We start from the raw sequence: 14,339 nt of genomic DNA, 5'->3' as shown, positions 1-14,339 counted from the left end.
TCCATTAACCCTTCTTCCATTGTTGATAATTGGAACTTTGCAAAACACTTAAGCATGTGCTTCACTTTAAGCATGTAGACAATAACATGCCTATGCAGTGAAGTACTTAAGAATGTGCTTAAGTCCCTTGAAATAGGGTATTGTACCTAAAACTTCAGACATGGTTTATTTTTGAGAAATAAAACTTAGGCAAGTATGAAGAATACCAGGGTCTGCATTCAGTGGAATCAATAGGGCAGTGGTTCTTAACCTTTCCAGATTACTGTATCACTTTCAGGAGTCTGATTTGTCTCGCATGCCCCAAGTTTCACCTCCCTTAAAAACTACTTGCTTACAAAATTAGACATAAAAATACAAAAGTATCACAGCACACTATTACTGAAAAATTGCTTACTTTCTCATTTTTACCATATAATTATAAAATACATTGATTGGAATATATATATTGTGCTTACATTTCAGTGTGATACTTGAGCTTGTTTTTCACTAGTGAGCCTTGTCTGAAGTCTGAACCCCAGGCTTCAGGCCTGAACTATGTAACTTAGCTTTGTGGGGCTCCCTGTGGCATGGGGCCACGGGCAGTTGCCTTGCTTGCTACCCTGTAATGTCGGCCCTGCGATCTCCTTAAACCCATCCCAGGACCCCCTAAGGGCTGCAACCTCCACGTTGAGAAACACTGATCTAGATGAGTTGCTACCCCCTGAAAGACCTCTGCATACCACCAGAGGTGCATATACTTCTGGTTGAGACCCACTGCAGTAAGGGATAGATGGCTCCGGGGAGCCTTTTAGAGCTCTTTATGGTATGTTATTAGATACAGGTGATGTTCATAGATGTGGCATGTTTGAAATGTCTGCTGTACATTTATCCCATAAGTCTGTAACAATTTCTCCTCTCTTCAATTTTATAGTTGGTCTGTCTTCTCCCACATCTAAACCTGGAATAGTAACACTAATAAAATTGTTTTTTACAAACTGTATTAGAGAGTTACCTTTGGTTTTATATTCTGTTTCTTGCTCATTAGAGAAGTAAGTATCTTTTAACATTGGGTTGCCCCTCCAGACACATGTAAGCAAGTTATGCTTTTTGCTATCCAAATCAGTATAGTAACTTCAGAGGTGATGGCAAGCTCCTCGCTGTCATTCCCAGGAGCATAGTACCAGCACAAGAGGTTATTTTGAAAAGTGAGTGGATAGAATTGCAAAACACTGATATTCTAATGAAGTCCTCTGTAGAAGTGATCTCTTCAATAAGAGGTACTTGTAGAAGCAATTATAGAGCACCAAGACAAGCCAGGGCTCAGAGGAGAGGAGAGCTTGAGATGGATGGAGGCGTGTTATGCTACTGTGTGGGCAACAGATGTTAAAATACTCTCAACTGTATTTGGAATAAAAACATAAACGAGATTGTAACATACTAATATACTGTTGAAGTAAGTTAACCAAAGCTTTTTACAGCAAAAATAATATTGGCCAAAAAATATCTTTAGGTACATAGTGTACCAGTGACTTTCTTATTTCTTTAAATGGCTGATTACAAATACAACTTCCAGAATGTATTGTGCACTCCATCTTTCAATATAGCATTCATGCATGCCTCCCGTTCAGAACAGATGTTAAGTACAGTAGTAATTCCTTTTCATTGATAGTTTCAAACAATTAAGTGAATGGCTGAGGATCATGCTAAATTAGTTAAATTGTTTTATCATTATGCACTTGTTTGCACTTGTAAAGCTTGTAATTAGACAATAAAAATGCAAGTGACAAAAAACTTTCTTGATTGAGATTTTTCTAAGATGATCAAAATATTAACCAGTATTTCAGCATAGAGATCCTGTACCTCTGAAAGCACTGAAGAGGGTGTGCTGCATGGAGTCAACTGCTTCAGTTTGTATCAATTAATCAATGAATTAACAGAATTATATGTATGTGCACTGCATGTGTTTTCTGCCAGTATTCATTCTGCACTGGCAAAATTACTTTGCTTTCTCGATTTCACATAGTTTGGCTTATGTTTTTTTTATAATTACATAAATACAAAACATCATTGCTCCAACCTGATCCCTTTTAAATCTTTCAAATCTTACTTCTGTTCTAAAATGTTTTATGAGTTTTATGTAAAGCTACATGTTGCTAACTTTAATAACACACAAAGTAGATTACTAAATGCAGCTTACACAATGGAAATAATCACTACATCTAAATATTTGTCTCCCTACAGTTTTGCATAAATTTGCAATCTATTTATGGAATAGAGCATTTTTGATATTTTTGGTTTATATAAAATGAAAACCTTAGTTTACAGATGCACTATGGATTTCTGAGGCATCCATATTTCTGCTGTTTCCTTAACAACAACTGTATAGATGCTGCTATCACCATGGGAATGGTTCTTCTGAATGAAGCTGCTACTTCCAAAGGGGATGTTGGAAAAAGGAGAAGTAAGTCATTTAGTATAATTTGTAGGATCTCTGAATTTTACTTATTGTAGGCATTTTGCGAAAACACAAAGGTTAGAATTGCCACGCAGGTTAAAGTTTTAGAATTGCCACGCAGGTTAAAGCCTAAGGCCTGGTCTGCACGCAGTTTTTGTACTAGGATAACTATTTCAGTTAGTGGTGTGATTTATTTTAGAAAATAATACAAGTCTGACTCCTAGTATGGACACATTTATAGCAGCATAAAGGTACTTTACACCCATATAGCCTTATGATCTTCTCATATGGAAATACCTATGCCAGTATAAAACATTTTTACACTTATATACGTATATAATTGCATCCACACTACGTGAGTTGCACTGCTCTAACTATAAGGGTATAGTTAAAGCAGTGACATTTTTGTGTATAGACAAGTCGTAAGTGACTTAGGAGCCAAAGGGTAACATTTTCAAAAGCACCTAATTAATACAGGAGCCTAAGTCCTATTGCAAGTCAGTGAGACTTAAGGTAGCAGTTGCAAAAGCACCTAAGTCCTGTTTTCAAAAATGATTTAGGCATTTAGAATCTTGAGTCCCCATTTACTTTCATTGGAACATAGGAATTTTATACTGGATCAGACTCATCTAGTTCAGTATAATAACCTGTCTCCAACATTGGCCAGTACCAGATGTTTCAGTGCTTTGCAGTAGGCAGATGTGGGATAATCTTCCAAAATAGTTCTCATCCTAACCGCTTATGGTTAGAGACTGTTTAAGACCTGAAGCCTAAGATTTAGCATCCCTTCAAAAATGTACAGTCATTAATGATGATAACTCTGGTGGTGGTTCGAGTGATAGTCCATATAATTCCACAGCTGCTGATGAGTGAACATCCAGTGCAGATGCATCAGAGAACTTTCTAGTTAGCTGTGACTGGGGACAGAGTATGCATCCTTTGCTTCCTCATGCATTCAATGAGTGTATAAAGCGTAGAGCTGCCTCACACTCAGTTCCTTCTTACTGCCATGATGTATGTCGCAGCAGGTCCTTTCAGAGTTACTTATCTCTTTAGGTTTCAGAGTAATAGCCGTGTTAGTCTGTATTCGCAAAAAGAAAAGGAGTACTTGTGGCACCTTAGAGACTAACCAATTTATCTGAGCATGAGCTTTCGTGAGCTACAGCTCACTTCATCGGATGAAGTGAGCTGTAACTCACGAAAGCTCATGCTCAAATAAATTGGTTAGTCTCTAAGGTGCCACAAGTACTCCTTTTCTTTTATCTCTTTAGCTAGCTCGTCCTCAGGACCAATGGGACCACAGGTCATCAATAGGACTAGTACCACCTTCAGTTCTGCATGGCAGACCATGAGTCCCTGGGCTTCAAGCACTGCCTCTTTGCAAGGTCATCATGCCTCTCAATGATGGCCAAACAAGGTGTCTACTTTGCCTTGGTGAGGGGCATATTCTGGGTATATGTTTGATCTGCAAGTTATTTCTCAAAATGGAACCAGTGTTTGAGGGAGTCTTGCTTGAGGGCATCCCTTATGGAGAAGTCCATGTGACTGAACTCAGACTCCAGTTCCCAGGCCTCAAGGTCTGTGCCCCATGCATCTTCAAAATGAGGCACTCTCTAAGTTGGCCTTGGCGCGGAGAAGTCATTGGGATTGACTGGATGCCAAACAGAGGTCCTCAGGAGAGAAGAGGCACAGAAGGCCATCCACAGGCTTGGTGCTGGTGTCGCGAATGTCAGTGAGAGCTCCCCTGCTCCAGGAAGAGTGATACCTGTCATCCTTGGACTTGGAGGACAGCCCACAGTCATCCCCAACCATATCCAGGGGTTCAGCTGGATCTCTCTCTCTCTCACACACACACACACCACCTCCTCTGGGTAGGGGAGCTCAGCTTCAAGAAGATTGTGATGCCAGTACTGATCCATACCAGAACCATGACCCAGCCTCCATGGCCTCTGGTGCCATTTCACTTTAAGGTGTGGATGCCATGGGTGCCTCAGTTTGTCTTGGGCCTACCGTCCCTAGCATACTGTAGGTTCAGGTCAACTTCCCTGTGGATGGGAGAGCACCATTCCCTCTGCATGGTCCAGAAGAGGAACTGTAGGAACTGCAATCACAGGAGTCAGAAATCTCTCAGCAGGTACCAGACAAAACTTTCAGTTGCTGCACTAGGCATCAGCTGTACTGGAGGACCATATGGTCTTCCAGAACGTATATTGTCAGTAGTGGCAAATTTAGAGATCCCTATAGAAAAGGCGCAGGAAAGTGCCTCATATGCTGCTTGATATATTGCACTCACTGGTACCAGGTTGCATAGTGATAAGCATTAATGAGAGACTGCTGGAGCCAGTGAAGGTCTTATGGCAAATTCTGTATCTGTAGCTCCAACTTCAAAGCAGTCCAACAGGTGGTACCAGATATGAACTATGGGCTACGAGCAATTTTTCTCAAACCCAGTACTGGACTAATTAGTTGTGACAGCAGCAAGTGAAAACCCATCAGGGCCAACAGAAATTGATGACAAGGGATGAGGAGCAGAAGGGCATGGAAATCATATTCCCACCTCAAGCCCCAAAATGAGGATATTCAACAACCAGGCCATCCTGGCAAAATATGGAGTGTCGTGGGGTGCTTTGTGGATAGTTCCCCATGAGAATTCAAGGGTGAATTCTGGACTTTGGTGTTTGAAGGGAAGCTGGTGTCTAAAACAGTCCTCCAGGTGGCCTTAGATGCTGTGCACATAGCATCCAGGATCTGCTGACCACAATCGAGGATCTGCACTTTGAAGGTTCCTCTTTGTTTCATGATTAGATGGATGAGGCCATGAAATCACTGGAGGACTGTAAGGCCACACTCAAGTCCTTGGGGGTCTGCAGCCCCACCCCAGACAGCCATCACCCCAGACAGCACTTCAGGTCTCTGCATTGTGACAGGGTCAGGCCAGACGGCTATAGGAGAGTAATAGAAGGCAGATATATTAGCCCCAGGCTAAGTAGGTCCCTTTTCCCTGGGTAACGTAACAGGGAAGGTTCCAGAACAATCAGGAACCTTCTGGAGACAATTAAGACAGGCTGATTAGAACACCTGCAGCCAATCAAGAAGCTGCTAGAATCAATTAAGGCAGACTAATCAGAGCACCTGGGTTTTAAAAAGAAGCTCACGTCAGTTTGTGGTGTGCGTGTGAGGAGTTGGGAGCAAGAGGCACTAGGAGCTGAGAGTGAGAACGCGGACTGTTGGAGGACTGAGGTGTACAACATTATCAGACACCAGGAGGAAGGACCTATGGTGAGGATAAAGAAGGTGTTGGGAGGAGGCCATGGGGAAGTAGCCCAGGGAGTTGTAGCTGTCACAGAGCTGTTCCAGGAGGGACTCTAGACAGCTGCATTCCACAGGGCCCTGGGCTGGAACCCAGAGTAGAGGGCGGGCCCGGGGTTCCCCCCAAATCCTCCCAACTCCTGGTCAGACACAGGAGGAGTCAATCTGGACTGTGAATTCAGAAAAATGGCCAAGCTGAGGGCTGCCGTGAAGCTCCAAGGCGAGCAAATCCGCCAATAAGCGCAAGACCCACCAAGGTAGAGCAGGAACTTTGTCACAGCAGATAAGCAGGCCCTCTACTATAGACCACAATATAGACCACTCCAGTATGCCGGAAAGGGGCGGAAGGCTTCAGGGAGAAGGCCCTCAGGATTGGCCACTACATCCCACTGTCCCTCATTCTCTACAACCAGGCAGCAGATTTGATTCCACTCCCAAAGACAGTGGATCTAATTTACCTTGATTTCAGTAAGGCATTTGATATGGTTCCACATGGGGAATTATTAGCTAAATTGGAAAAGATGGGGATCAATATGAAAATTGAAAGGTGGATAAGGAACCGGTTAAAGGGGAGAGTACAACTGGTCATACTGAAAGGTGAACTGTCAGGCTGGAAGGATGTTACTAGTGGAGTTCCTCAGGGATCGGTTTTGGGACCAATCTTATTTAATCTTTTTATTACTGACTTTGGCAGAAAAAGTGGAAATGTGCCAATAAAGTTTGCAGATGACATGAAGCTAGGAGGTATTGCCAATACAGAGAGGGATCGGGATGTCATACAGGAAGATCTGGATGACCTTGTAAACTGGAGTAATAGTAATAGGATGAAATTTAATAGTGAAAAGTTCAAGGTCATGTATTTAGGGATTAATAACAAGATTTTTTGTTATAAACTGGGGGTGGATCACTTGGAAGTAACAGAGAAGGAGAAGGTCCTCAGAGTATTGGTTGGTCACAGGATGATTATGAGCCAGTGTGATATGGCCGTGAAAAAAGCTAATGCGGTCTTGGGATGCATCAGGTGAGGTATTTCCAGTAGAGATAAGGAGGTTTTAGTACCGTTATACAAGGCACTGGTGAGACCTCATCTGGAATATTGTGTGCAGTTCTGGTCTCCCATGTTTAAGAAAGATGAATTCAAACTGGAACGGGTACAGAGAACGGCTACTAGGATGATCCGAGGAATGGAAAACCTGTCTTATGAAAGGAGACTCAAGGAGCTTTGCTTGTTTAGCCTAACCAAAAGAAGGCTGAGGGTGATATGATTGCTCTCTATAAATATATCAGAGGGATAAATATCAGGGAGGGAAAGGAATTATTTAAGCTTAGTACCAATGTGGACACAAGAACAAATGGATATAACCTGGCCATCAGGACGAATGTTTCTAACCATCAGAGGAGTGAAGTTCTGGAATAGTCTTCCAAGGGGAGCAGTGGCGGCAAAAGACATATCTGGCTTCAAGACTAAGCTTGATAAGTTTATGGAGGGGATGGTATGATGGAATAGCCTAATTTTGGCAATTAATTGATCTTTGACTATTAGCAGTAAATATGCCCAATGGCCTGTGATGGGACACTAGATAGGGTGGGATCTGAGTTACTACAGAGAATTCTTTCCTAGGTGTCTGGCTGGTGATTCTTGCCCACATGCTCAGGGTTTAGCTGATCACCATATTTGGGGTTGGGAAGAAATTTTCCTCCAGGGCAGATTGGCAGAAGTCATGGGGGTTTTTCACCTTCCTCTGCAGCATGGGGCCCAGGTCACTTGCTGGAGGATTCTCTGCACCTTGAAGTCTTCAAACCACGAGTTGAGGACTTCAATAGCTCAGACATAGGTCAGGGTCTTGTTACAGGAGTGGGTGGGTGAGATTCTGTGGCCTACATTGTGTATAGGAGGTCAGACTAGATGATCATAATGGTCCCTTCTGACCTTAAAGTCTATGAGTCTGTGAGACAGCATGCCACTTGCTACCCAACCCTGATCATCTCCTCTGTATGGTATATATCTGCCTCATTTCTGTCATTTCTGGTCACCTCAGACCAGTAGGTATTGAACATTGTAGAGATGGGCTACACACTTGACTTCCTCTCCTGCCCACCTACCCACCAACTCTCCCCATCCCTATTCAGGGACCTATCTCATGAGAGCACTCTATACCAGAAGGTTCAGTCCCTCTGAGCTCTTGGTTCCATAGCTCTTCTATGTGTTCCTTCACAGGAAAGGGGAAGAGGGTTTTATTGAAGGTATTCCTCATCCCCCAGTATAAAGGGAGGTCTTTGCACTATCCTCCCTTTTCATCAAGCTGTCTACAGTGATTCTCAGATCTCCTTCAATAGGACATAGGCTGCTAAGATAATTTTGAAAAATTTATCCTCAGTCCCTAAATTACCATCAGTGTCAAAATAGACAGTTGCTTGATTTAAATTTGACTGTAGCTCTCTGATCGTATTTCTTGGATTTGTGAGTCTGTATTACACGAGTGCCAGATTCTGCCTTTCTTACTCATGATGAATAGTACCTTACTTTACAAGCATTTCCATTGAAATAAATGTTAATGCTCACAGAACAAAGTTTTACTCAATCTGATAAGGATGGCAAAATCTGGCCCTTACGTGGTAGGGAGAGGCAGTGTCTGAAAATGTCCTAACATGTTGTTTTCTGGTTTAAAAGGAAATGAGGAAATAATGAAAGTTGCCGGCTGTCATCTGCCATTTAAAGAGCTGCCATGTCAATTGTAACATACCAAACTATATATTTATTATAGCATAATTGCTAAACTGTTTTTTGGAAAAAGTTAAAATTCCTATTAGGGTTAGTCAAGTCCATTCAATTGACAGTCTCATCATATTTATTGAACTGGCACTTACCGACCTCTTTTTTTTTAATTAAAAAAAGAGGCTAATTATCTTGTGATGCAATTCTGTGATGTGTGTATTATTAACAGATAATGATTTAATTTTATAAAATTACTGAACTGTGGAAATGCCAATACTCTCACAGAGCTCCACCCCAGGCATGAGGACTTGAAGGGGACAGGTATACTGTCCTTTCATCAGCTCTTATCGGTGACAACATTGGTAGATGTCTTTCAATGTCCTTCAAAAAGAGATTCTTCTGTATCACAGCCTAATATGGCATTAAGCTTAAGTCATAATTTAATTGAGATACTGAAATTCTACATGTTTAGAGCTTGACTCTGAGAAGTGCTGAGTGTTTGCATCTCCCACTGTCTTCAGTTTTTGGTGATCACCACCTTTCAATATCAGGCCCTCATTTTTTTCAGTTTCTCATGTAAATGTTGAGTCAGGAAGAATTTCTCCAGGAATTCCTGCGGCTGAGTTGGCCCCTTGCCAGACCCACACAATGTGACCACTTACAGCATTTAGAACTTGATCCTACTCCCATGGAAGTCATTGGCAAAATGCCTTTTGACTTCAGTGGTACCAGATTAGTCCCTTGGTGTTCCTCCAATTATTTCTCTCCAAGCATCTGATCCTACTTTTGTTGAAGTCAATAGGAATCTTTACATTGACTTCAACTGGAGTTGGATCAGAACCTATATTCTAGGCAACTAACATGATTGTTAAGGTATGATGCTGTCTCTACAGTAGCAGTGTTGCAAATTATGTTTATAATCCAAGTTAAATAACTGATTATTTTTGCTATTTATCTTCAACACTTAAAGACATATGCTGCAATAAAATTGATAGTCTGACCACCAGAGTTTTAGAACTTATCAGAGAGAGATACCTTTAACCACTTCTTTTTGCTCAAAGAGGAATTGCTAAATGTTTTTGTTCTTCTTTAAACTATTTTAAAATGATTTTTTTTCTCCAACTGCTCTACTTATGACTCTGTGGATTGGTGTCTATACTGCATACTTACTGCGGTACAATGACAACCCTCAGAGGTGTGAAAAATCCACCCCTCTGAGTGACATAGTTATACCTACTGTGACTCTCTGTGTAGACAGCACCATAGCTACAACCTCTGGCAGAGGTGGAGTTATTAAGCCAATGGGAGAGCTCTCTCCCGTCAGCTTAGAGCAGCTTCACCATACGCGCTACAGCGGTGCAGCTGCACCAATGCAAATTTGTAGTTTAGACCTGTCCTGAGTTTAGTAAGGTATTTATTCTCTCTCACTTTTATTCCTTTCTCTGCCTCTTGTCTTCCAGATGAACTAAAACAAGTGGTTTCTCCCATTTATTTCAATAGGAACAATGTGATTTTTTTCCACACAACCCTGATAGTTCAGATTCCAATTTACACATGACATTCTTGATTATCCCAGATATCAAGGGAATATTGAATGAGTTGAACTGATTTTTTGGGGGGGATAATCAAAGTAATTTTCAATGTATTTAATAGATATTGTGGCACATGACTGTTTGATATAAATAAGGGTGTGCTGCGTTGGCTATTAAGAGAATACAGTGGTTTATACTGAGGTTATAAAACTCTGTTCATTCAGATTTTTTTTAAAACCTATATTACTAATGGAATCTCTTTGGTGGTTGCTTACACAAATCCTCCAATCTTTCTGCGTGAACCTGACTTAGACCATATCTTCACTACAGGTACTATAGCAGCTGTCAAGGTTCCTCCCCCACTCTGAACTCTAAGGTACAGATGTGGGGACCTGCATGAAAAACCTCCTAAGCTTATCTTTACCAGCTTAGGTCAAAACTTCCCTAAGGTACAAAATATTCCACCCTTTGTCCTTGGATTGGCCGCTACCACCACCAAACTAATACTGGTTACTGGGGAAGAGCTGTTTGGACACGTCTTTCCCCCCCAAATACTTCCCAAAACCTTGCACCCCACTTCCTGGACAAGGTTTGGTAAAAAGCCTCACCAATTTGCAGAGGTGACCACAGACCCAAACCCTTGGATCTGAGAACAATGAAAAAGCATTCAGTTTTCTTACAAGAAGACTTTTAATAAAAATAGAAGTAAATAGAAATAAAGAAATCCCCCCTGTAAAATCAGGATGGTAGATACCTTACAGGGTAATTAGATTCAAAACATAGAGAACTCCTCTAGGCAAAACCTTAAGTTACAAAAAAGATACACAGACAGAAATAGTTATTCTATTCAGCACAGTTCTTTTCTCAGCCATTTAAAGAAATCATAATCTAACACGTACCTAGCTAGATTACTTACTAAAAGTTCTAAGACTCCATTCCTGGTCTATTCCCGGCAAAGACAGAATATAGACAGACACACAGACCCTTTGTTTCTCTCCCTCCTCCCAGCTTTTGAAAGTATCTTGTCTCCTCATTGGTCATTTTGGTCAGGTGCCAGCGAGGTTACCTTTAGCTTCTTAACCCTTCTTAAACCTTCTTACAGATGAGAGGAGCTTTCCCCTGGCCAAGAGGGATTTCAAAGGGGTTTACCCTTTCCTTTATATTTATGACAGCAGTATAGCTATGTCACTTTATCTGTGCTGCCATAACACCATAGTGCAGACGGACACATTTTTCACACCGCAGAATGGGGTAGCCATGTTGACCTAAGTTTTAAATGTAAACCAGGTCTAAGACTATAAAAGTCTTCTCAACCACATAAGAACTAAATGAGGCAACTCCTGTACTGCCTTCATTACTACTTACTTTAACCTTAGGTTATGATGTGAACGTGGTACTATTACTCAAAGGATATTCTAAGTGTAATTTATTTTCCAGAAAGGGCAAACAAGTACCTGAGATTACATTGTCTGAAATGTATAATTTACAAAGATTTCTATATCCACAGTCTCCAGCAAGCTGTTTGTATCCACAAGCTGCAAACTACTGTTCTTTTTGCCTCAATAATACACTTATACTGATAAGTAGGGTTTTTTTAATAACCACAAATAAATAATTTCCATGTGTGTTTTGATGCCCTGTTAGAAGATACTGGACATCATAAGGTACTGAACTATGCCAAATTTCTTTGTAAGTGATTGACATAAATAATAATCTTAGTATAGACATTAGATGTTAATCTTTTCCATGTTTTTATATGATAGTAAACACAGTTAATATTTTTTCCAGTAATATGCCTGGTAGGACTGGGTCTCGTGGTTTTCTTCTTCAGCTTCCTGCTGTCGATATTCCGCTCCAAATACCATGGCTATCCATACAGGTAATCTTTTATGTTATTAAATCCATTTATATATTGTAATCGGTACCAGGTATTTTTAAAAGTTCAAAAGATTGGCTTGATCCTGCTGTCCTTGATGTTAATAAGGATTTTGCCATTGATATCTATGGGAGCAGGAGCAAGCTATGAGTAAGAAGAGAGTGATGTTTGGATACATGTAAAAAAGTATCTGACCCATTGTCTTAGCAGCTGTGCTGCACTTTACAGGTCAAGGGATGTGTTTGTGAGTGACTGAATTTCTTTGTAGTGGGGCCATGAAAGATAATGCACCTGGAGTAGAAGATGATGAGGTCTGTGATGATCGCTAGTAGCCCTGGAAGTTCATTCCACATCTCAGACCAGCTCTCAAACAAGCTCTCTCTACTGCACTGAGAAGCAATACCCTTATTCATTATAATGGATAAATCACCCTGTCAAAACATTCCAGAAGAAACTTCACATACCATATTAACTAAAACCACAAATACTTCAGATCTGAATACACAAACTCAAATGGGTTAGAATTTTTCCCCACCTTTGGGACAGGAAAATATAGCTAGTGCTGCATTTATATGAAGGCTTCTAAATATACAAGAGTGGGTGGTTAAGAACATACATGCTAGAAATAAGTGTAGAAACAACTTTTTTGCTGTGAAATCTTCACTGAAATGTGAACATAGCACAGCTGTCACTGTTTTTAAACAGACAATGTGTACATATCACCTCAATTGATTTTCAGATTATTAATTTGTTTTACTTTAATAACATGAAAGTTGTGTCAACATGCATAGTCTACTGAGAACCATTGCACCAGACAGAGTGACCATGGTTGATGGTGGCATCAGACATAGTGTAGTGAAGTTCGCAGATCTGGCTCAGTCCTGTATAGCCAGGAATCGCAGTAGGCATCAAGTAGAGTCGGGGTGTGCATGAATAGGAAGTTTGAGAGCATGGTGGGCCAGGGGTTTTTTGTCCATGCTGGTGACATGGCAGAATAGTGTGCAGTAACACTTTTGAATAGAATGAGCACCTGAATGAAGGTCAGAGCTCTGTGAGGATTATGACATTTTGCACAAAATCAAAATATTTTATGCTCAGGATTTGGCACTGACAGTGAATATGGAATGTCTCTAACTGCTCGAAGTTTGCTTGTAAGAGGGTCCAGGTTTCTGACCTTTATAGCAATATGGGTAGTACACAGGTTTGATAGATCCTGAACTTTGTCTCAGCATAGACATTTTTGCTTCCATAAGCATGGACTTCATGCAGGAAGCAGTGAGAAATATTAATCAATGAATGTCTGGTTTGTTGTGACCGTTTAAACTCTTCTTGCAGCCTAGGTAGTGGAACTTGTCAGCACTACCCATGGTACTTACCCCCACTTGCACCAGGGATTTTGGTGGCCCATCTGCAAGGTTCTGTACCTTGGTCTTCCACCATGAGACATTCAACCCCACAATGTGGACAACATCTTGGAGACCTTGGAGGACAGTGCTGAAATTCTGACTTTTCCACAAGCAGGGCAGCATCGTCTGCATAGACTTGGTCTGAGAACACTTCTTGACCAATCTTGATTCCAGTGTGTGGTGCAGCAAGTCCAAGGATCCTGTCAATAGCATGACAGAATAGGCAGGGTGAGGATGCATTCCTGCCACACAGCTGAGATTGTATAGAAATGTGGTGAATCTGTGAACCAACACACACTCTCTCGCTAGTACCAATGTGAAGATTGTGCAGTAGATTAGAATATCTGGAATGCCAACTCCTTTCAGTGTGAACCAAAATCTGATCTGTCAACCAAATCAAAAGTCAATCTGATGTAGATGTATATCATGTCAAGTGAGTGTTTACATTTTTGGTGAAGCTCAGCCAGAAGCCGGAGGGTAAGGACAGCATCCATTGCCAATCACCCAGCAATGAACCCTGATTGTTGTGGGTGATGTCTGTTAAGGAGTGGCTGCATCCTACCAAGCAGAACATGATAAAAGACCTTTCCAGAGACCAGTAACAATGAGATTGGCCTGTAGTTGCAACACTCAGAGTGATATCCTTTGCCTTTGTACAAGGGCACTAGATGCCATCTTTCCATTCTGCTGGTACTTTGTGTGATGGCCACACTTCTAAGAACAGTTGATGCAGGCTGATGCTCACTGGGTTCCAAGGCATCTCTGAGCAGCTGGATTGGAATGCCATCGGGTCAAGCAGCGTGGTCCATTCCGTAAGTTTTGGAAGGCCTTTCATACTTCCCCAGCTCAATCACAGCCACTTATGGCATTATATACTCTATGCACTAGTAGTCTGTCATGTGGTGGAATTAACTGGATATTTGCTACTAGCTGGTGGTAGAATGTGTTCTTTTCACAGATGATGCATTTTCTGTTGGCTTATAGGCCACAATGACAGATAAATGTCCACAAAGATGTTGGAGCCAAACATAGAGTAAGCCCAGAGAGATGGGGTTCTATGTGGTTA

The 14,339-nt window shown here is 41.3% G+C and overlaps 1 protein-coding gene across 6 annotated transcripts in view; it reads left to right on the top strand.

The window, feature by feature from the left end:
- The window catches only part of TUSC3 (tumor suppressor candidate 3), a 282,627-nt gene that overhangs the window by 252,217 nt on the left and 16,071 nt on the right, over positions 1 to 14,339 (top strand). For all 6 annotated transcript variants that reach the window (XR_013635717.1, XM_078852529.1, XM_078852528.1 and 3 more), the window contains 2 exons: positions 2,366 to 2,440; positions 11,780 to 11,870. Coding sequence is in view for 5 of the 6 variants with exons in the window: in XM_078852529.1 (XP_078708655.1) it covers positions 2,366 to 2,440; positions 11,780 to 11,870 (166 nt within the window). In the remaining variant the exon portion in view is untranslated. The remainder of the gene's footprint in view (positions 1 to 2,365; positions 2,441 to 11,779; positions 11,871 to 14,339) is intronic.

This window comes from Lepidochelys kempii, chromosome 4, assembly GCF_965140285.1.
Source record: "Lepidochelys kempii isolate rLepKem1 chromosome 4, rLepKem1.hap1, whole genome shotgun sequence".
Lineage (NCBI taxonomy): Eukaryota > Metazoa > Chordata > Testudines > Cheloniidae > Lepidochelys > Lepidochelys kempii.
This window is presented reverse-complemented; position numbering and strand designations above follow the sequence as displayed.